Source organism: Orcinus orca, chromosome 2, assembly GCF_937001465.1.
Source record: "Orcinus orca chromosome 2, mOrcOrc1.1, whole genome shotgun sequence".
Classification (NCBI taxonomy): Eukaryota; Metazoa; Chordata; class Mammalia; order Artiodactyla; family Delphinidae; genus Orcinus; species Orcinus orca.
This window is the reverse complement of record NC_064560.1, coordinates 178,479,176-178,503,012: the sequence shown is the minus strand read 5'-3', so window position 1 is coordinate 178,503,012 and position 23,837 is coordinate 178,479,176. Positions and strand designations below refer to the sequence as shown.

General features: G+C 38.3%; 1 protein-coding gene across 12 annotated transcripts in view; it reads right to left on the bottom strand.

Annotated features, from left to right (window-relative positions):
- The window catches only part of NRXN3 (neurexin 3), a 1,701,263-nt gene that overhangs the window by 164,854 nt on the left and 1,512,572 nt on the right, over window positions 1-23,837 (bottom strand). For 6 of the 12 annotated variants that reach the window (XR_004479740.2, XM_033415363.2, XM_049705303.1 and 3 more), the window contains one exon: window positions 2,187-2,276. The exons of the other annotated variants lie outside the window; for them this stretch is intronic. Coding sequence is in view for 5 of the 6 variants with exons in the window: in XM_033415363.2 (XP_033271254.1) it covers window positions 2,187-2,276 (90 nt within the window). In the remaining variant the exon portion in view is untranslated. The remainder of the gene's footprint in view (window positions 1-2,186; window positions 2,277-23,837) is intronic. 12 annotated transcript variants of the gene reach the window in all.

Genomic DNA, 23,837 nt, shown 5'->3' with positions numbered 1-23,837 from the left:
TAGCAGGTTACTTTGTGTTTTGCTTTGGGTGCCCATCCTCCTGAAAGTCATTAATTGTTACCTCATTTGGACAACAAGTTCACATACTGCTTAAATTAAATCTTTGCACGTCTCCAGTCAGTGTTGCACAAAGACTAATTAATTAAACCTCAGAACACCCTTGGGGAATAGGCAGTATTATTTCTCCTCTCCTCAGATGGGAAATCTGAGATATAAAGAGGTTAAGTGGATTGTCTAAGGTCAGAAAGTCAGTCAATAGCAGACAGAGCCAGAAAACAAACTTGGGAATGCTGTGACCCAGATCTCTTCCCCAATGACAGAAATAACTCCAAAGAGGATTCTAGCTACTTCCTAATACCTCTGCCTAATCATCTTTCTGAATTTACCCTGTTTTACTTATTGTCCTTACAAGGTCTTTTGGTATACATTTTCTATTTCTTTTGAAGGGAAAGTTACCTAGACAGAGGAAGAGGTAAAGCAACAGAACGAATAAATGTTACTTACCAAAATCAAACAAAAAAGTAATTTTGGTTAAAATAACATAGAAGAGAGAACTTCCCAGTTTGCAAATAATTCTTTTCAATATTATTAGCATATATAAACATATACATATTCAGTTAAGAAACTGGAATTCCTCCCTCCCTTCCACCCAAACCGCCCCTATCCCTGTCCCACCAACTCAACTTTTGTTATGTGTTTGGAAGCATCCTTCTATATGAAAGCCAACTGATAACAATGCTATTGGAAGGAAAACTAAAAGCCTACTAGTAACTTTATAATGATTTATACAAATGAAAATGCCTGGCATGCTACTGAACTTAGACTTCAAAAGGCAATGGAGTAAAATAAAATATTATTAACATAAAATTGAAAGAAACAAAAAAATTCTCTCAGGCACATGAGACTCAGACATGCATCTAGTTGTCTTTTCCTTTTTAAGAAGTGAGGCAGTCATCATCTTTAATGTTAAAGGGACTTTATGAGCTGGTGATTACTGAACAAAATTATTTGCTTTTTAGAGTTATTCTTAATTTATTTTTAATTAGACCACGTACGTTAAAAACAGGGCAAACAGTTAAGACTCAGTGAGGATTTTCCGTGTTTAAAGGTCTGAATGTTTTCACTCAACTTACAACTGTAGTAGTCCTTTATTTTTTAAGTTGCATATTAATATACCTCATTACTATTTATAAATAACTCAATCAAATCTCTACATATTTTAAAAACTCACTTAATGTCTACGTAAAATAAAACTCACTTAAGCTACAAGAGTAGCTTATACTGGCTCAGGAAAGAACAGAGTAAATAGCTTCTTAAAGACAAAACTTTTTCGTCATTGAAAGACAATTATTCACTTCCTAATAAATAGGAACCACACAGAAAATTCTAACATCGGGTATAACCGCTGCCCTCTTTTATTAACAAAGTGGTTGTTTCTTTCAGCAAATGAGAAACTGCTGTTTTGCCTTCCATTAACCTTTCCTTTTTCAACCACGTACACTTTTGTTGCATAAATATCGAATACACAACCAAAGTGTAGAATAAGTTTGTTTATTTTTTTAGTTTCAGTCAGCAACTAGGACACCATTAACTTCTTATGAAACATATTTGCCTCTGTAGGTTTAACTCTAAAGGCAAAATTCATCTTTCTCATTCTTTTCTTTGTTTAAAAACAAATGTTAAAAAAAAAAGTCGCCCCCCTTATAACAGTTATTTAAGCAGTTTAAATTACAAGAGTCAATCTATGATTTTTTTGTTGTCATTAACCATGCTACAGATAGTAAAGCCAAAACAGCCTCAAGATGTAAGTTTAATAAGTTCTTTTGAAATTTCTTTAGAAAGCTCTGGTATAAGAGGTAATTTAAAACAAATTAACAAATAATGTCATGCAGTGGTTAAATTGCCATAATACATTTCTTTTTTAGAGGTGCCTGGAATTTCTTGTTTGTGGTTGTCATGCTGATAGAAAGCTAGATGTTAGTCCCTTTAACTGTATTTTAATGGCGATGTATTATAGCATGATTTATCAACATATGGCAGGTGGAAGCTGACACAAATTATAATGAAAATTAAAACAGTCATTTATGCAGCAGGCGATTATCATTTAAGGAACATTTATTTGCAGGCTTTAAAAATGAGGGTTTAGAATCAAATGATTTTAAAATGAAAGTTTTAACGACAGTTACCTTTTTCCTGCAGCCACTCCTCTACGGGCCGGTTATATTTGAAGGGGATTTTCTGTTTTACCATTTGGAAGCGTTCATTATCAGTGTTGCCTTTAAAGTTTAAAAAACAGCTTAAAGAACAATCTGAAAAGTCAATAAGTCATTCAAAAACATCCTAGGTTTTTGGTGCATTTTATGAAGTTTTTAGAGATAGATATCCATTTATCTTTAGTGGAGGTGGAGTCGAAGTCACTCTGCCCTTGGTTGACAGATGTGAGGTCAGGTTATTCTTAGCTATGCGGTACTCCGTATGTTTTGGAAACGTGACTTGGGATGGGCATCAGGAAGAGGTTTGGCTATTTACAGAAATGGGTTTACCTTCACTCTTCTCCATCTCACTCTAACCACACCTTAATTGGGTCAATGGAGGAACAATGATCCCCTTGACTTGTATCAGATCAGCTTCATAACGTGGTAGGGGACCCTCAGTGTCTTAGTCATGCATGTTCCACACTCACTCTACTGTATCTGATCAGAAGCATGGGGCCATGCACGTCCTTATTTTCTTCTCAAGTGTGTGCAACTGCTCTACTTCCTGGCAGAGGGAAGCCAAAGAAGACAATTTAAGCCTTGATGGCCAACGAAAACTTCCTATTCCATAAAGGGGGGCCTGGCATCCCATCACCTACGTAAAATAGGTAGAGTATTACAGATAACTCTTTTAATCTCTATCTCTTTGTCTAGATCTGTTCCACATTTTAAAATCGAAGGAACCCCAAAGTAAGTATCTGTAAATAAAAGCAGCTATACATATAGTGATATAGCATTTTCAGACTTCTGAGTACCTATATTTTATTAGTACTAACAGACACAGGTTTTATATGTCTACCTAGTCTCTCTCTCTTTCCTTCCTAGGAGAGGTCCTTCCTGAATACACATCCATTCATAAAGCCTGTTAGGGATACTTCTTCCAAGCATGAAATATCTAATCAGTTTCAAGGATCAAACATAATGCTTTTACCTGTTAGTATGCCTCTTTCTTCCTTTCATAAATGTTGTTACCACCCCTGGATGGTTTGTCTAATTAGCACAGACATGGAGAGTGGTGTTGTGAACATATATCCCTAATGAATATGCTTCAAATCACAAAATAATGAAGCCATGCTTTGGGAACTGCTCTGTCTTGTCAACCAACCTCATAGTGATCAAGCAGAAACTGGTGAATTCTAAATTACTTTTGACTCATAGCCTTACAGTATTGGAACTTCAGGAAGCCCAATCCAAATCACCAACATTGAAGGTGAAATCAAATTCTCAAGACAGGTGGCTTGGAAACCATTTATAAAGAGTCTAAAAGCTAGAAAGATTATTAGGATTGAATATAGCATCAGGTGAACAGAAGCCTGCCCTGGCATTTCCATCTCAGGGTCATCTTCACAGAGGAGTTTTCACTGGCAGAGAAGATTCCACATGTGGCTAAACTAGTACCTGCCTCATGTGAGGAATGGGATGGGGAAGGGGTGGCAATATTGGGAGATATTTAAAAGATTCCCCATGCACTTCTCCTTTGAACAAATTATTCTAAGGAGCTGACTCATTATTCTTACTATCCAGGAATAAAAACAAACAAAAAGCTCATGAAAGAGGCGACCATGGATCTGTTCCCAGCCTACATTATGGGACCCTATCTGCCTGGCATAAAGCCTAACATATTAACATATCAAAGGATAAAGTGCAATGAATGGAAAGAACAATTAACAGTTTTGGATTGCAGTATATAATTTAAAGTTTTCCTCAAAATGTTATTTCTCACAGAAGAAAAAAAGACAGGGTGTAAGCTAGGAGGGAAACCAGAAAGTATCTTAGCTTCTTGGTGTTTCAGTAAGTCCAAGGTGAAAAAGTTAATCTTACCTGTTAACGTAAATACCACGTAGAGAGCATTATAATGACCATCCTGGTAGATGTGGGCACACAGAATTCTACTAATCCAAAATAAAGGTGGGTAAATTTTCACATGTCCTAATAGAAAAGGAACATGCACTTTTCTGAAAAGAACCTATATCTCTCTAACTCTTAATTCTACCCTACAGGAGACAGATACACAAGGGTATAACTCTTAATTCTACCCTACAGGAGACAGATACACAAGGGATGTCATCCATCTTCATAAGCTCTGACCTCTCAAGTTTTAGTCACAACATACTGAGAAATTGAGAAATGGCAAATGGATTAAGCCAGGTTCACCTTGAATATGTTCTATTACTTTGGGTTTTCTGTAACTGTCATTGGCTACAATATTAAGTATAGTAATGACCTCTGTTCCACTCACTGTGGAATGGATTGGTGAAGTCAATAGCAAATATAAAGCTAACTATTCTTCATAACGTGCAAGACAAAATCATAAGTACCCAACGTTCCAAACTGACAGCTCTATGTGTACCAACTTCATTAAGAAGCTGCATTGACTTACTTCTTCCCCAAACATATGAGTCTTGGTCCTCCTAAGCACCCTCCCACCCATCCACTCTCTGTCAAGCATAAAGCTCCACAGACAATCATATTAGGACATGGTACTGGCTAGAAAACTAAGAAACAGTGTAGGAGAATCAGTAAGTGATATGTTGGGAGGACAGCATAGCCACGATTCAACCTTAGACCCTTCAGAAAGTGAAAGACAGAGAGTCATTCTTCTCCATCTCAGCTTAAAAGACATTTAGAAAAAAGTTTTAAGTTTTCCATGCCAGACTGACAGTATCTAGCACTAGGGATAGCGATCTTGCATACTGTTAAAAGTTGTGAAAGATGGAAGGCCATTTGGAAAACCAAATTGGTTTAAATTGCCACATTAACATCGTTCTTAGTCTCTTTTCATGTTCTTGTTGGTTTTTAATTTTAATTTATCTCAAACATTAGTGAGAAATGTTTTAGAAACATGTGCATGAGAATGAGTTCATTTGCCCCGAGCCCCACTTGCTATACTGACTGAAGAGCAAACAACCTTCTACATACCAGAATTCAAACACAGGGACTACTCTGAAAGCTTAGCAAACCTCATCAAATCCATATACATTCATATCAAATCCTTAATGACATTTAGTTGTACATTTCATATAGCAGCCAGTATGAACATTTAAACACAGACTAAAATCAATTCTTCAAAAGAAAGTGATGCTATCCTCAAGAAGGAATGGCCTTATGAATAGTAATGTCATAATGTCACTAAAAAGAGGCATATGTATATTACTAATTATACGCCAAAAATGTAATGATTGCAGTTCTCAACCACGCTGAGAAATCTATAAATTGCACAATGACATCTTCAAATAGACAGTTCTTAAATTACTTATGTGGATGTGACACTCAACTACTTGGAACTGAATTTTAGAAAAAGAAGTATTAGCCATATTTCATTCTATTATACTGAAAAAGGTTAGAGGTGTGTGTGTGTGTGTGTGTGTGTGTGTGTGTGTGTGTGTGTATCTCCATCCATTTTTTATACAACTGACCTCCTATTGTCATTTGCTTTTGTACTATTGGTTCTGTTATCAAATATTTCAGCTCCTGGAGACACATACAATATGCACTGTTGAATTATAATATCGTGAAGAGCAGAATGCTCTGAGGTAAAATTACTGAGGCCCAACTGGTTCATACACATAGCTGCAACCTTTATGCAAAAACAGCTCACATTGACTACATGTGGGTTAATCCACTTAGGATAAAAGGAAAAGAGAACAGAGGAAGATAAGACAAAGAAAGCAAGTTGACCCTTGAATAGTTTCCCAATACATTAGTCCCTCTTTAAGGTCCCAAAGAAGTAATCTGGAAACTTGCTGATGACCCCAAAGAAGTAAAAATTCTTTCAGTTGAAAAACTTAAAGATAGAGAGAACTCTTGTATTGCACAGAAAATAACTTTTACAACACCATTTTTACACTCTGTTGGTTCAAACATAGATCCTATTCATTAGAAGTTATACTAATTTTCTTAAAACCATAATCAGTACAGCATAGGAGCTATGACCATGGGCTTTGGAGACAAACCTGGCTTTGAGTTTTAACTTTAGTAGCTATTTGACCTTGTGCAAGTCACATAGTCCCAGTTTCCCCACTTCCGAATTCACCACAGGACTTGGTATAGGATATTAAGAGGTAGAGCATATACAGAACCTGGGATCTGAAAAAACATCCAATTTATTTAAACTATTATTATTATTAACATGATTCAACTCTTTCTTAATAATCAGAAGGAAGCATGTTAATTCCATGGTGTGCTTCCACGGTCTCAGAACTTTTCCAGGCCTCCATTCAAAAGGTGACCGTATTACATTTGGTGCCACAAAGGTTACCATCCAAAGATGAACAGACCCTAGTTGGTTGTTGCTTTTTATATTTCTGTATCTTCTAAAATATACTCAGCTAACCCCATTTCCAAAACAAAGTTGGTTTCTAAAACCACTGAAAGTAAAAGAGCAATTCAGACATCGACAAATGCGATTTCTTGGTCCAGCTACAAGTAATGATGATATACTGCTGCTAAGCTGAGGAAGAGTGGCTTAAAGGTTCTGGCAAGTTGCACTGGGCTGGCCGAAAATGCTTTCTTGCAGGTAGACCATTAATACCATCTGAAAGGTTGTCAACCATGTGGACATGCTAATAGGAATATCGTAGCAACATTCATCTGTGCAAAATTAATGCCAGAGGTATTTGCGCATTTTGTTTTGAGTCTGGAGTAAAGGAAGGGAAAGCTTTCTTTATTGCTTTGTTGACACTAAAAAATGAGACCGTGGGTCTAATGAACAGTCAGAGAATGAATACTATGTATTAGAGCCAGAGGCAAAAGAAAATCAATGTGGGCAGAGTCAAGTAGTGCAGCATTTCAGAGGTTCTTAGAATGACTCTCTCCCCAAAGAACACTTTGTGAGTTTCAAAGCAAACATCAGGCACTAAGGACAGGAACTGGGGGAAATTCTTCGAGCTCCGCACTGGTCTTGTTCCTGGTGTTGACCCAGACAAATTCTCTCAGAGTCAGATTGGGGGGGCGGGTATTGTGCTACCCGAAGGGCATCTAGAATGTTCATCCACTTGTAAGTGATGGATGGAACTCAACAAGAATTAATATCTTGTATTTATAAAGTGCCTTTTGACCAAGGGGCTCAAAATGCAATTATAAGCATCATCTCATTAATCCTCACAACACACCTTTGGGGCCAAAGAAAATAGAACTATTTGTATGTTCTGAGATTCGATCCTTTAGTGTGCCAAGGCAAGGAAATTAATCTCTTGGAGTAGAAAACTGATCAGCTGGGGGAAGTAAATTAATAGACTCAGAGCACAAGGGCATTATTAAATAAGGGAGCTTTTCCAGACTCACTTAAGTGGTTCGAGGAGCCAGCAAGAACCACCTTTCCAAAGTGATGAGATGTTTACTCCTAGAAAGCAGTGGGGGTCACCCACGAATGCCCTGACTTGGCTGATGAAGCTCACTGTCTCCTGTCTTCTGGGTATGTTTGGAAATGGAAAATATATGTGGACAGACATATTATCAATTCCTTCCCATATTCAAGTCATAGTATTGATCCACCATCTCTAGGCTATAGGAGTTGAGCTATTTAAGCAAAGATGGCTCAATAGGATAGATGCAGTCCTATCTCAGACATTTACCAGTTCTGTGAACTTGCATACTTTTCTTAATCTAGATGTCTATTTCTTCATCTGTTCCAAAAAATACATGAAGATGATAATACCTATCTTGTAAGATTTTATACAAATTAAATGTAATAATCCAGTCGAGAATGCTCATGGGGAGTTGGAAGAGGCTGGAAATGTGATTTATTTTCATTCTCAGGGGATGGGAGTAGGGACTTGTGCTGGAGATGTAACCCTGGAGCTCAGCGTCCACCTATCCAAGTGATCACGCCCCTATTCCTTGGCTTTGTCAAGTTTGTGTGCAAACACGTTAACATTGAACTTCTCCCAAATCTAAATCAAAGTGCCATTTCTGTTGAAGTGCTATTATATTAAAGATAATTTACCCTGATGCAATAATTGGACCATATATCACCAATCCCTATCCTTTCCCTGTATTTTGAAGCCATTCTCAACTCCCTTCCTGAAGCTCATTGATCCTGGACTTTTTATTTATCCTCATCCATGAAGGATACTTTCAATCCCAGAAAGATGAACAAAACAAGGCCCAGGTGACCAAAATATCTTTATTTGCTTTCATAGTTTAAGAAACTATTTCCAAGTAATCTAATGGAACTTTCTTCATGATCATAGGTCTGTCTAGAACTTATTCTTTAAGATCCACTTTCAAAAATGACATGCTATAAATGAACAAAACAAAACCGGCTATAGAATTTGCTTTCCTTCCTCAAGTGGTGTCACTCTTTGCCTTCTATAATTATTCCAAAATATGCCCTGGAGCTAGGCTAGTCAATTTCAGCCTGGCTTTTGTCTAGTTCCTTCCTGGTAAACACATTAAGTATACCTAAGTCTTGGTGTATCTTTAAGCTTTAGTTTCTTCATATATAAAATGAAAGTTATAATAATAACTGCAACATAGGGCTGTTGTGAGAATTAACTGAGAACTAGGTGTCTGTAAAGTACTTAGCATAGTGTGTGGCACAAAATAAGTGCTCAATATATGATTTGTTACTATTGCTGTTACTGTTATAACAGTACCTGATTCAGAAGGGTTAAACTAAAAAGAAGGCAAACTTAACAAGATTTACTTCACCACACAACTTTTAGTGTCAAATCTTTTCAAATTTCCTTTTCAACATAAAACCTTAATGTTCTGTCTTCAACCTTTTGACACATGATCCTTTCAAGATTCCCCTAGCTGTCCTTCTTCTTATCACTTATTTCTTCCACTTTTGCAAAAGCCACGGTGTCATGCTAGGGCTCATTCTTCCCCATGATCCATTCTTTCCTGCATATCCACCCTCTGTGCAATCTCTCTGTTACTCTTTAATGTTGGTGATTCAATTCTCTCTAGGTGCCTTCCTTCCCACTGGCCCCCAGTTTCCATTCACTTTCATTCCTCTCATGCAGAGGACATCAAACTCAATGTTTTTAATGCCAGAATACTGGAATATTTGGTAAAAAAAAAAATTCCAATCATTCAAACATTCATGTGTGGTGTCACTACCCAGCTCTGAGGACAGGTAGGAGGTCTGGAAGGCCAATTTCGATGAGCAACAAATAGAAACATTTTCATCCTTGTGAACAGGAAAGTCACACCAATATCAACATTGCTGATGCCATAATAAACTTATGCTACAGTATTATTTCTGCTTAGATCATATGGGGTCTCTGGTGTTTGTAAATTATAGGTCTTCTAGATCAACCTTGAACCTCCTGCCTACAAATGAATATATTATTCCCAAGGGATCTAAAAATAACAATCACTCTCCCACGCACCACCCATCCCTGACCTGGTGAATATGCTGGTTTACAACAGTTGTCTAAACAACACAACACAGCACAGTCACACAGTAGGCTTATTTCCAACTTAAGCCCAAGGCAGTTTCCAATTAAATTGCTTCCCAAAAAGTTTGTGCCATCTTGCTTTCACACAGTATACTTTATGAGCTTCAAAGCAGGACTTTAATTATATTAAATTTATTCTTTTTTGTTTTATAACCGCATTCCAACCTGACAAGAAAATGTTCAACTCTAGGCCTTTTATTTCCTGTAGGAGATACCCTTCTTAGTTTTGTGCCATCTTGCAAGTGTGATAAGCATATCTTTTGTACATTCATGCCAGACCCTGAAAATTTTACAGAATAGGAGGATTATGTGGTGACTTTAAAACGTTTACAAATTCTTTAAAACTCCCCTCTGCGAGAGGTAGAACTTGATTCTCCAACTGGGCTGGATTTAGTAACTCAGTTCTAAAGAATAGGATATGGTGGAATTAACAATGTGCGACTCATTTTAGAGACTAGATCAGAAAAGGCACTGTGACTTCCTCCCACTCCCTCTCTCATGGCTCACTCTGGGGAAGCTACTGTTGTGTCGTAAGGACACTTAAGCCACCCACATGTCAAGGAACTGAGGCCACCAGATCCTTCAGACCTAGGTAAGCCTTGAGATGACTGTAGCCCTAGTCAATAGATGAGTAATGTTAATCCATCAGACACTTTGATACAGAACCACTCGACTAAGTTGCTACTAAATCCTGACCTGCAGAAACTGTGAGATAATAAATGTTAGCTGTTTGAAGCCACTAAATTTTGGGGTAATTTGTTATACAGCAATAGATACAGAATAACTAGAGAGCTTCATCTGAGCATTTCAGTTCAACCAGAGGCAGATCTCCTTAAGAGGCTCTCATAGCTCGCCTTACATTATACTCTTTCGAGGAAATGAAGATACGCTATATCTATAACATATTCCTCATGTGCCAATTTGCTAATGCTCTCCAAAGGGAATTGAGACTATTTAGGTAAGACTTGTTTTGAAGAGCCCAGGCCATCACCATATTTTTTGTTAAATATGGTTAAATGTATACCAACTTATCTGTCCAATAAAACACATGAGAATTTTTACATATTGGTTCCAATTTTGAGACACATTGTTTTGGACAATGTAAAATTTAGAACACTTTTCCCAAACCAGTTTTCTGTTCTGACTCCCATCATTATTTCTGGGTAAACATGAACAAGGGCTTAGAGTCCAAATTTCTTCAGCATCCTGGAAGACTACTCATCTAAGACCCAGAGATTTGAGCTCCTTCGAGGAACTCTATTACCATTTCCCCACCTTTTAGGAGGACTGCATTTTCCTACTTGTTTGCACCAGCCTTTACGGTCTGAAGGAGATTCTTCTTGCTAGAGAACTTGTTGGGGATCTGTGGAGGTGGAGGGCTGAGGGGGAGGGAGAGTCCACATAACCATTGAGGTCCCTCTTAAGCAAATTTTTTTTTTGTTTTCGGCTGTGTCGGGTCTTAGTTGCAGCACGTGGGATCTTCGTTGAGGCATGTGGGTTCTTTCGTTGCGGTGCGCGGCCTTCTCTCTAGTTGCGGCGTGGGGATTTTCTCTTCTCTAGTTGTGGCAGGTGGGCTCCAGGGCACGTGGGCTCTGTAGTTTGCGGCAGGCGGGACCTCTCGTTGAGGCGCGCAAGGTCAGTAGTTATGGCGCACGGGCTTAGTTGCCCCTCGGCACGTGGGATCTTAGTTCCCCAACGACCAGGGATCGAACCCGCGTCCCTTGCATGGGAAGGAGGATTCTTTACCACTGGACCACCAGGGAAGTCCCGCAAATTTTTTTTGTGTTTCATAATTATAAAGCAGTTTCTAGGAATAGAGGTCATTGGACCTTACAGTTTATATTTTGAGAGGAATCTACACTTTTAAGGTCGAGGGGACCTCAAAGATCATCTAAGAGGGGCTTCCCTGGTGGCGCAGTGGTTGAGAGTCTGCCTGCCAATGCAGGGGACACGGGTTCGAGCCCTGGTCTGGGAAGGTCCCGCGTGCCGCGGAGCAGCTAGGCCCGTGAGCCACAATTACTGAGCCTGCGCGTCTGGAGCCTGTGCTCCGCAACGGGAGAGGCCGCGATAGTGAGAGGCCCGTGCACTGTGATGAAGAGTGGCCCCCGCTTGCCACAACTAGAGAGAGGCCTTGCACAGAAACGAAGACCCAACACAGCCATAAATAAATAAATAAAATTAAAAAAAAAAAAGATCATCTAAGAAATATGTTTCTCAAACTTTCACTTAGAACATCATTAGCCACAGGATTTCTAGAATAGGCAAGCATCAGAGAGTGTATGTCTTGAAGACCACTCTTCCCCCACAAAGGTATTAATTAAAGAATTGTCTATACTCCTGATTTGTTTGGTTATGTGGCATTTCCAAGGCTTTTCAAAATATGAACCAGTTGGCAGCCACGCATCATTTAGTGCAATATTCAAAGGTCAGGTATACACGACTACAATGTGGCACAAGAATCAAAATCTTCCCAGTGAAGGAATAGCCTCAGGGAATGCGGCTGGTGTACTAGATCTTAAATGCATGCAGTGCCTCGGCTTGTTAACGCTGCTTGGCAAATTAATTCAAATTGATTTGTTTGTGAGAACTGAAGCATGGCTTCAAATCTGGCCACAAACAAAGGATAATGATAAATAACAACGTATTCAGCTCAGAGAAAATATCTAGAGAAAAGTATAGATCAGCATGGGGGCTGTTTTTATAACATAACTGACTTTGTTAAAAAAAAAAAGCAGAAAAGAAAATAAATGAAAGGGAGAACATAGCCTATACAAATAAAACACATTTTATAGATAACACTAATATATCATAAATACCCCCAAACAAAGGTAGATAAAGTATCTGAAAGCATCCAAGGAGGAATAGAAAAAAAAGAAAGATTACAAAAATTTTAAATGGACATTTAATTTTTTAAAACACCATTAACTCAATTTAAGGCAGAATAATAAGAGGTAATGAGGGGGGAAAAGAAAAAAGAAAATAATGTGATATGGCAGGAAGAACCAAGATTAATTCCAAAACGTCATATCCGAAAGAAAGAAAAAAAAAGGACAATTCCTCACTAAAAATCATCAGTTTCCAACCTCAGTTTGAGGCCTTGAGGGTTGAGACGGAGAAAGTTTAAGAGGAAAATAGATTGTAATAATGAGAGCCTTTTCCAAGCTCTCTGCTAGTGTGTTAAGTTGCAAAATAGCTATAATCCCATTCCGATAGCCATGCCCCTTTGCAGTGGGACTTTGTCCCTCCTCCCATCAGATGTACATCTATTTTTCCACCCCTTGATTCTTGATTGGCTCTGAGACTTGCTTTGTTCGGCACAGGGCGTACTAGTAAGTGTGATGGAAGCAGACGTTTGAACAGCCCTTGCATGTTGGTGCTTGCCCGCTTATGCTGATGAAGCCTGAAACTGCCATATGAAGGAAGCTGGTCTGGGCTCCTGGAAGATGAAAGAGCACAAGAAGAGAAACCCCAGCCACCCAAGCCTGCCCTTCCAGCCCAGTCAGCTCACTTGAGCCCCCGGATGTGTGAGTGAGGCCATCAAGATCATCTAGCTCCATCCAAGCCAGCCTGGAACAGAAAAAACACCCACCTGATCCACAAAAACATAAGCCAATAAATAAATAAAGTTTGGGGGTGGTTTGTTATGCAGCAAACACTAAATGATACAGCCAGGAAGTCGGGAAATCCAGTAAGGACAGGGAAGCTGAGATGGGGTCAACGAAGCACCCTCCCCTATGTGAGTCTCCATCAAGGCCCATCAGGAGGAGTGGGGAGGCACTCAGCTGCTGTCTGGGGAGTCAAGGGAGTTTGCTTAGGGAAAACCTTAGCGATCTTGGAATGGACACAGGGAGACACAGGCCCCTGTTATCCAGCCTTAGCCCTCTTCCATATTCTAAAGGGAGAATTATCAAGTCCAAGGGGAAGGGATGCAATAATGCAGCTTCCATGAGAGGGGAAGGAAAGGTCAAGGGTGAGGGAGTTGGAACAGGATGGGAAAACTAGAGAAGATAGATTCTTCTCTGATCTCCATCCATTTCTAGACTTAGACCAAGAAAAGGGAGGGAGAATAGTAGAGGTTGACTCTACAGGTAATATGGGGCCATCACTATTTAAATGATGGATGGACAGACAGTTGGTAAGAAAAGCAGGTTGGACTTACTGGTAAGATATCCTGGAACACTAACCCCACTCCCACCAATGGATTTCTTAGTCCTCAAATGGTTTCATGGGAAACCTTGGAGGACTGCCTTCTCTTTTTCGGAGCAAACACTGCCTTCACTAACCCCAGCCTTCTAAACCCAACCAAACCAAACCGTTTATGTTCTTGCAGGGTACAAATAATCTCTGGTCATGAGTAGCTTTACCTAGGTAGAATAGAAGGATATTCCCCCTCACACTTCCTACAATACAAAATAAAAACAAAGCAAAGCATTGAATTAAAGACCAAAATGAGACAAAACGCATTCCTGCCTTGCAACCTTGGCTTTTAATATCAGGCACTGCATCTTCAGCCCCTTTTTAAAGCTTATGGATTACAAAAAGCAGCCTTTATAAATTCATGGATGAGTTTAAAAGTCATTTTCCTGGGCCTTAACAGCTGGTATCAGAATAGTATTATTTTAGCATGTCAATGGCAGTTAGACTCTAGAGAAAAGCATTAAAAATGACCAAAATTGAGTGACTAAGGGGTTCAGTAAAGAGAAAGGACAACTAACACTGCTAAGTGTTTTGACCGGCAACTCAAGCAACACATATTTGCCAGTAATTAGAAGTATATCACAGTTTATGTCATGACTCAAATATTAGTTCATATTATAAATGTCATAGCCAGAACAGCATTTTTTTAAAAAATTAGGGCTGTTTTCCCCCCACTTTTAAGAAAGTGGTCAATGATTATGTAAAATTATGGACACATTTCAAATATTTACCTGCCACCTAGTCTCCACTATCCTACACTGCATCAGTTCTTGCGGGCGTGGTTTTTTTCCTTTGGTGTGAAATTATAATCACCTTAACAAGGTTTTGTTTTTTTTGTTTAAACAATCTTTTTACACCATCCTACACACAACCCCCTCCCTAACACACAATGACACCAAACACTGACGCATCTTAAGTGCTCAAGAATACTCGTGAAATTGATGACTACTGCTGCCTCAAACAGAGGCAGGTATCCTGACTCTAATAAATGATTAACTTATTAGCTTTGACGGTTAGATGGTTACTAAAGTTCTCATAATCTCTGAAAACCTACAAATGTGAGGCATATAAATAAAATATTAATGACTTCCTTCTTTCAGTCACTTAATATGACATTAAATACATGACAATAAATCTTGGTTACCTGAAGAATATGTCTAAAGATCTGTAGGCTATTTTATATTTAAATGTATTTATTTGTGCTGGGCAAATGCACCATTTTTTATATTACCCAATGATGTGTGTGTATATGTATCCTGTATAAGAAGAGAGATTTTATAGATATCTCAAAGGAAAGAATCTCTTTGCATGTTCTCCATAAAACCTTGCACCTTTCAACAAGAAACAGCTCCTGGATATCTGTAAGAAATAAATATCCAGGATTTAAAGAATGATTCAGAATAATTTCAAATGTCATCTCTAATAATAATGGAATTGATCAATTTTTTTTTATAAACGCCAAGGAGGAGATATCAGACAGATCTATTCTCTTGATGGAAGAAGCAAACTCTATCATCTGCGATATTTCAAATTATGCTAGTCAAATTAGAGTAGTCCATATTGTGTAGAAATTTCTAAACCAACCAGGGAAATGGACCAGATGAACTAGTATTTTCACCATTCCAATTGCTAGGTTCCTTTGAAATTTACTCTTTCAGAAACCCACTTTTATCTTTGCAATAATGATTCAAGAGATTAAAAGCAGCCTTGAGTGTCTCGATTTGCTTACTCCAGTCCTATTGATGTACCACTGCTGTCTTGTCAAAAATCACTTAGAACACTGGTGAGTACAAGGTATTTTATTATTAGGACAAGAGATGAGACAGGTAGAGTAGAGCATGCAGTTTTCTTGGGTTTATATTTTCATTTCTGATTTTCAGGGATGGTGGTTTATTTAAATCATATTGGAATCCTCACAAGTGCCTAGACTTCTGAATGGGGACTGAAATTTTCCGTCTAACCAAAACTCAAGGATGCTGTACAAAGATTTACTTCATTTATTGTTTTTCTTTCAAAGATTTACCTTTGAGTGTGACTCAGAAAGGAGAACCTAGACACAGTGAGTCGTAAAGATATATGGAGATTTTCTCCTTAATCCTATCGACTTAAAAAAGTTCTAATTGAATAATGGTCTAATTCCTATTATTCAGTTCCTAGCACAGGGACTTACAGAGATAGATGCTTACTAAATACTTTCAGAAAAGAATCTGAATGGTTTCTGTTAACAAAGGAATGTAGATACTAGGGTGGCTTCTGTCCCTAGAGGTTGGCTATGTCATTGGTATTTCGACCACAACTACACGTGTAAAAGGCAGTGAGGTTTGAAGGTACACAATTATTGCTCACACTGTTCAGCCCTCTAGTCAACACTTTGCTGGTTCTAAGTAGCTACAGTTGGGGTAGTGGCACAAATCAAGGAATCAAAGCCAGAGGAGAGAGGAACAAAGTCCACTTACCTTGACTGTTCTATCTGACCAGAGAAAATTAAAGCAACTATAGCTTGGCAGAATGAGGCAGCTAGATAACCGTGCAGCCAAAGAATGAGCCGGACTTACTGGCTGAAAAGTTCATTAATGTTTTGGCCTATGCGTTTATGGGCGACATCTATAACTACTATCACATGTCCACCAGACCACCAGGAAGGTGGCCTTGGAACACGTGTTGCAGATGAATTGCATACAACTCTTGAGAATGGCAATGAGACTAGGGACTTGTCGTAAAGGTCTGGGATCAGGGTTGGCCAGGGCTGTGAGTCACTGTGTTGGCACACTACCTCGCTCAGTTCAGTTGACTTATTTCAAGAACAGATCTATTAAGAGTATTTCAAAATTCCCTTTATGAGCCTACTTGGAGCTCACAATTCTCTGAGGCCATAGTGGAAGAAAGTCACAAAATGAAGCAAAACTATTAGATTTCACTTGGTTTATCACCTGTAGGAGATCTCAATTGCTCCCTGAGAACAAGATACCCTTTTTCATGTATTGCCTTCGTTTTTACCTCTCCCAGAGGTCCAGCCCCACCCTTACCACACAGAAAATTCAGTAAAAATATCCAAGTATTCATTTTGAAAGTCTAAAAGCATTTCAGTTCTATTTCAGTTTGTGCTTCACTTATATAAATTCCTATTTTATTTGAAACAGTCAGCATCTCAAAACAGTTTTATATAGGTTTCAAAATGAAGTAAGTATTTCTAAACCCTGGCTGTCTGAGAAGACTTTAGATTTACTTTTACACTTATTTTAGATTTATACTTAGCTCTTTATTTTTAACTTCATAGATGCCTAAATGTTCTCCTTCCTCCCTTTCATCAATTTGTCTAAGTACACTGGGAAATCTACCCTTTGAGACCTACCGAGAATCACCTGACTAATGTAAAGATATTTTAATAAAATTAGATTTAATTGTTTCAACAAAGAAAAACTCTACAGTAAAATCTTAAAAGTTATTCATAATAAAACATTTGATATTTTTCTGTTGCTTTTAAAATGGACTTTTTATGTATATTTAATGCTTGTAAAGGACGCTCTTTATCTGTGTATATTGTTATTGTGTACATGCAGACAATAAAATCAGAAGTCATCAACAATAATCTCAGTACAGTTGTGCAGTTTAACATTTACTAAGCATGTATTATACAGCCACTTTGACTTTAAAAAAGGGGCGTAATTAGCAAAACCGTGGTCACTCTCTTGAGCTATCAGGAGTCAAGTCTGGTGGTATATGCTTTCTTTTCTGGTGGTGGGAACTCTGACTTTTTATTAATAACTTTACTACAATCAATACTGAAGTTAGTAAAATGTGAAGGAAACTCTATTTTGCATAAATAAAATCTGGTCTGTCTTAGACTGATGTTTTGAAATTTATCTTAAACTTGTCATGATTGTGTGTATATACAAAAAACGTACAACCTGGTTCTTGTTCCTTTAATAAACAGGAGAACAGAGTCTAAGGTCCCTAAAACTCAGCAGCAGGAAGTGGACTGAGTCACATCTAAGGAGAGTCCACCCTCATAAAAGGAGATCAATGGCCAGAAACAGAGCAGAATTTCAAGCAGGATGCTCTCATCAGCAGGTTAGGGACAGCCAATGCCAAGAAAATGAAGAGAACGTTCTCTGGAACTTAGAAGATGTACATATCAGGGAGCAGGGAGAAGAAAAGATAAATGCTAAGAAGCCAGTTGGCACCTTTATACAGAAGGGCTATGAAGAATAGGCGAGGGCAGCTAAGCCAGTGGCTAACAAAAACCATGAATTCAAAAGGAAAGTATGTGACTCCTCTCAGGAGAGAGTGGAGAAAAGTGTATTCAGAGCTCCAAAACTTACGGTTACTAAGTAGAAGTAACAGAACTAGAGAAATAATCATGCTTCCTGTTGGTTGTTTTCAAATCTTGCTCTAAGCAATGCACAGCATAACAGAAATAAAGGTAAACTGAATCTATGTCTTTGGTTCAGTTAGGAGAGGGGTGTAGGTATGGTTGGGTTTTTGTTTGTTCAAGTACAGGTAAATGGCCTGTCCCAGTGACGCATCCGTCCACTTCTTGATCCTGAATTAACCTCACCATTGGGTCTATGCTACTCTACATAGAAGTACTATTTTCTGTGTCTCTTGGGATTTAACTCATCCACTTAGAGATTATCTTTCTCCCTTTATTCCAAACAGAGATGACATAGCCCATAAAATAAAGCTTATCGGTCAGTAAAAACAGCTATAAGTTTCAAAACATGCATACTCTAGACCAGGGGGCCCCCACCTACAAAGGAGTAGCAAATCTGGCTCTTCACAGCTTGTTTTTGTATATTGTTTTATTAGAACACAGCCATGTCTATTCATTTATGAATTGTCTATGGTTGGTTTTGCACTGTAACAGCAGCGTTAAACAGTTGCAACAAAGACCTTACGGCTTGCAAAGACAATAATATTCATTATCTGGCCTTTTGCAGAAAAAGTTTCTCTAAATAAAGGTATCAGCGTCTCCATGCCTATATTCAAATCCAAATTGGCCCTATCACCTACTAGTTATATGATACTGGAGAGTATGTTACTTAACCTCTCTGAGACTCAGTTTCCTCATCTCTAAAATGGGAATAATAACAGAATCCCTTTCCAGGACACTGTAAGAAGGATTCAATATGATAATCCACAAACCTGGCACAGAATAAGTACTATGTCAGTATTATCTATTATTAACTAACATTATTCCCTTAAAATCCTTTATGCAAGGATATTTTGTTCTCTCCTCATTCCCTTATCCAGGATATACAGCTCTGAAACACTGGTAGGCATTTGGAATGAAGATTTCACCATTGAACTCTGAGAAAACCACATTTCTATGATGTGATTAAAATGAAGACAAATCGAGTTTAATTAAACATTGAGACTGGCAATTGTGCATCGGGCAGAAGCACATTTCTAGTAAATGTTTAATAATGTGATTACAGAGTGTACTGCATGCACCGGGATGTGAGAAACAATAGTAGATTTGCATGTGAATGTACATCTGTCAACCAAATGAATTTGAGCTCCATATACAGTGCACACTGGAATGCTCCTGGGAAACAGATGGAAAAGTAGGGTAGCAGAAAGGGAGAGGAGTGTAGGAACAAACAAATCTGTGTAGAATCCCAGTGTTGACACTTTCTGGCCCTGTGACTGCAGCAAATATGCTCAAACTCCTTGAACCTTGGTTTATTCATCTGTAAAAGAGGGAGATTAATATTTCTCTCTTGCAATCATTGGACAGATTACACTAAGTGAAACAATCTATGCACGATGCCTGCCCATTAGTTCCCTCAGTGTGAAAGGTGTAGGTCAGGTCACAGTTTATGCTTGTGTATGTCTAGGTAGGGGAACAGAACTTGTTAGCATTGTCCTAGAGAGCCCAAGGTTACAGCCCAAATTCCATCCTATGCCCACCCTTGTCTGGTCCTCAGGCTCCATCAGACACTTACGTGTGCCACTGAACCCAGATCTCACCTGATAGCACCCTGTTGCACTCTTTGGAACTGCAGGTACAATGTAGTATAGAGCATAGAAGCATTACGTTTGCTTCTAAGAGATACAGACTTGAGTTGCGGGTCTTTAAGTACTAGTTTATGACCCTGGGAGTTAATGTCATAAACCTCCATATTCCTATCTGTAAAATGATGACAAAAATAGTCTCTACCTCTTAGGGCTACTGTGAAGATTTAATATAAGAACTCAGTTCAGTGCTTGAGACTGAATAACTGCACAATCAAATTTAGTATTAAGATTATCTTGCTTGGGTACATGCATTCCTCTTCTACTAGACTATAAAATCCTTGAGGGCAGGGGTTTTGTTTTATTTCCCACTGTATGGCCATCACCTAGCTTGGATTCACATGTAAAGTAGACTTTGAATAAATATTTGTTGAATGGTGAATGAATGAATGCATAAGGAGACCACTCCACTCAAACCCACTCCACTGATGAGGAAGGAGATTAGCAACACCTTTTTTTTTATATAAAAGGCAATATCAGTTAATAAAAAGACGTTTGAAGTGTTTCTGCTATTTGAAAATGCAATATAAAATTTTTTTCTGGCCTATTATTCACTTACTTCCTTAATTTGTTCTGCTATAACCTTTAGCTTTTGACTTAAACTGTCATTTTCTAATTCTGTACCTGGTCCCCAAGTGTTCTTATGCAGCACTGCATATCCATCATTGGCATTTGTCAGATCCCTCCAACCAGGCCAGCACAATGTCAGGGACTTACGGTAAAGCTATAAAACTACCATGTGGAAAAGAAATGCACCTCATGGCGCAAACTGTAACTATCACTGGGAATCTAATCCAATCCACATTAACTTCATGAACTGAAGATTAAAAGTGCCTCTTTAACCTTGACTCATCTGTCCTTCTTCCTCTGACCCTCCTTTCCCCTTTCTTTAGCCTGCTGGGGTATTGACAGGGATTTCAGAGGAGTGGAAGGTCTTTATCTCTTTGAGATGAGCTGCAATATGATTACAATCGATTTGAGTGATTTACAGTTTAGAGTGCCTTTCATTACCCTCTGTGCTTTATAGAATTATAAATGACATACTGTATGTGAATATATATTATTATTATTGGATTATTTATGTACTATTTTCCTCGAAGAAGCTAAACATTCTTTTTGAGGCTTTAAATAACTACAGGGACCCTGCAAACTTGTGCAAAGCTTAAATTGAAGAGACTGAAAATTGGGAAGTTTTCCTATAAATAAAGCTATACTCTTGGGTGTGTGTTAGGACATTTGCTGCCCACATAACTCTGGGGCAGAGAGAAAACAGTATAGGGTAATTGTGTTTTAGGTTAGGATAATAATTCTAGATTTTCATAATTAAGGACAAATTCTGCAGGCCATAATTTCATTTACTACTTAAACTGGAGCTTCTCTGTGACAATAGGACAAGTAAAACTTGTAATTCACTTAGCCCAGCTTTGAAATTATGCAATATTTGATGACTGTTTTAATTCAGAAGAATTCTTATTATAAAGGCCTTGCAAAGAGTAAGATGTTATTAGTATTTTTATGTCACACTATCTCAAATGAAATTTGAAAATCACATAACATTGTGACCATACTGTAATTCTAATCTTCAAAGTATCATTACATGGATTTGGTTTAATAAAAATGTACTCACTGTTCATAGAAATTAAGAAATCTTTTTTGTTACATTCCTACTTAAATAGTGCCTAGAAGTGACCCTCCAATTTATCATAACTTATTTCATTGAGTCCCTGGACTATAATACGTATAATACTTAACTTATGGGTAAATAAACAATTATCGTGCACATTTTAATTAGTAAAAATCCAGTTTCTTTAAATCCAAAGACAGTCTACTGAAGATGAGAAAAACATAAACCAGGACTTAAAACTAAGGTGTGCATTTTATAAAGTCCTACAGAATTTTCCAGGAAAATTATTCTTTTGTTCAACAGCCCTCTAGATCAAAAGGACTGCCCTGTTCACAAATAAATCTCTTTAGTTACTATAATTGCTATCATATTATCTGATAGACAGCTTCATCATTATGACAAGCTCCTTTGTGTGCTATTTAATTATTTTATAAATAACCTCGAGTCATGTGTTAGCTTAATGTCGCAGGAGCACATGCCATGTGTCCACGTGCTCACGTGCTATGTGTGTCTGTGTCTATCAGAAATGTTCTTCTCTTCCATAGGATGATTAAGTATATATGTAAGCATATGTGAATATATGTAAATATATGTAAATATATGTTACACACATCTATGTACACATGCTTGTCTTTTTGTCTTCTGGGTGGTTATGTTTAATTTTAGCATTAGGCAGAAGCCCACAGTTTGCCTTGAAACTCTTATCAGCTTCTAAGAGACATTTACAGGGAGAGAAAGGCTCTAGGTTTGATAGCAGTAATTGTATTTAACTTGTAAGATACAAGGCTATTTATCTTGTAGCTGGGAATTCACAGAAGAGAAAGGAGGTTTGTCTGATAAAACAAAAATTAAAGAAAAAAATACTAAGCACTCTCTCACCACTCTCTCATTCTCCAAGTAAGACCATGAAACAGTAAAATAGACTTTCATTTAATAATATAATAAAGCTCTTCCTGTCCGCTTAGATATGTTGCTAGAAGGTAAAATGGGATCATGAAAGGAAAGATGCTGCAAGTCCCCAAGGCCTGAGCGATGGTGTAGAGGAAGGCAAATGTCATAAATGCCCAGGTTAGTGCTGACTTCTAACTTGGCAGAAATTGAAAATTTAACTTGAGAGAAAAATTCTAAATTGTCAAGACTTGGGATAAGACCAGAATTCCTGGGGCTTGCAAGTGTTCTAGGGTATCAAAGTGAATCCCTGGAAGGAGCAGAATGTGATGAAAAACTAGAACTCTCAAGTCAGGTGGTCTTGGGTTGGAGTACCAGCGTTTCCACTTACACTGTGAGCCAGGTAAGTACCTGAGCTCTTGGAACTGTTCTTCGTCTGTAAAATGGGGATAGTACTAACATTGACCTCTAGTGTTATATTAAGGCTAAATAAGATATTGAACACAAAGTACAGAGTATGTAGTAAACGCTCAACCAAGAACAGCCATCACCATGTGGATGAGTTTGGCCGAGAGATGGTGGCATCTCCATTTTCTACATCTCTGGGACAACAGCCCCATGAACTGAGTGGAGTTATTATCCCAGTGACTGTGTGAAGACAAAACACATTAGATGAGTTCAGAAGATGTATGAAGGTAAAGGCCCATTATTTTATTAATGGTATAAATGAAGATTTACATTATGTAAAACAGACAGAAGGAAATAAGAGACAGTATATCCTAGTCCTGCACCGTCCAATACCAGCCACGAGCCACTAGCCTCATAGCGTCAGCCTGAGGATTGAGTGAAACATGTATTTAAATCCCTCAGTGCCTACGACATAATAATTGCACAATAAAAGTAAACCTTTAGGGCCTCAGTCATACCAGTCACATTGCAAGTGTGGCTACGTGTGGTTAGTGGCTACCACATTGAACAGCACCAGCACGCAGTCTGAATGAAGAAAAAGAGACATTTTTAGCTTTCTAAATATCAGTGATTCTCAAACCTAGCTGCATACAGAATCACTTAGGAGCTCCCTAAAAATACTGATGTCTGGACCAGTGCTTCTCAATTTTTACTGTGCACGAGTCACCTGGGGACCTTGTTAAATTCAGATTCTAATTCAGTAGGTTTGGGGTGGGGCCCAAGGTTCTGCATTTTTAACAACCTCCCAGGTGATACTGAAGCTGCTGATACAGGGGCCACACCCCAGACCGATTAAATTTGATTACCTGGGACTGGGGCCTGAGCACCCACAGAGTTTTTAAAAATTCCCAAGAGAATATCATTGGCAGCCAGGTTAAAGGATGCTGCTTCACACACACACACACACACACACACACACACACACACGTCACTAACCCTAGCAAGTTAAAAGTCCCTTGGAAATGGAAACTCACCTACCTG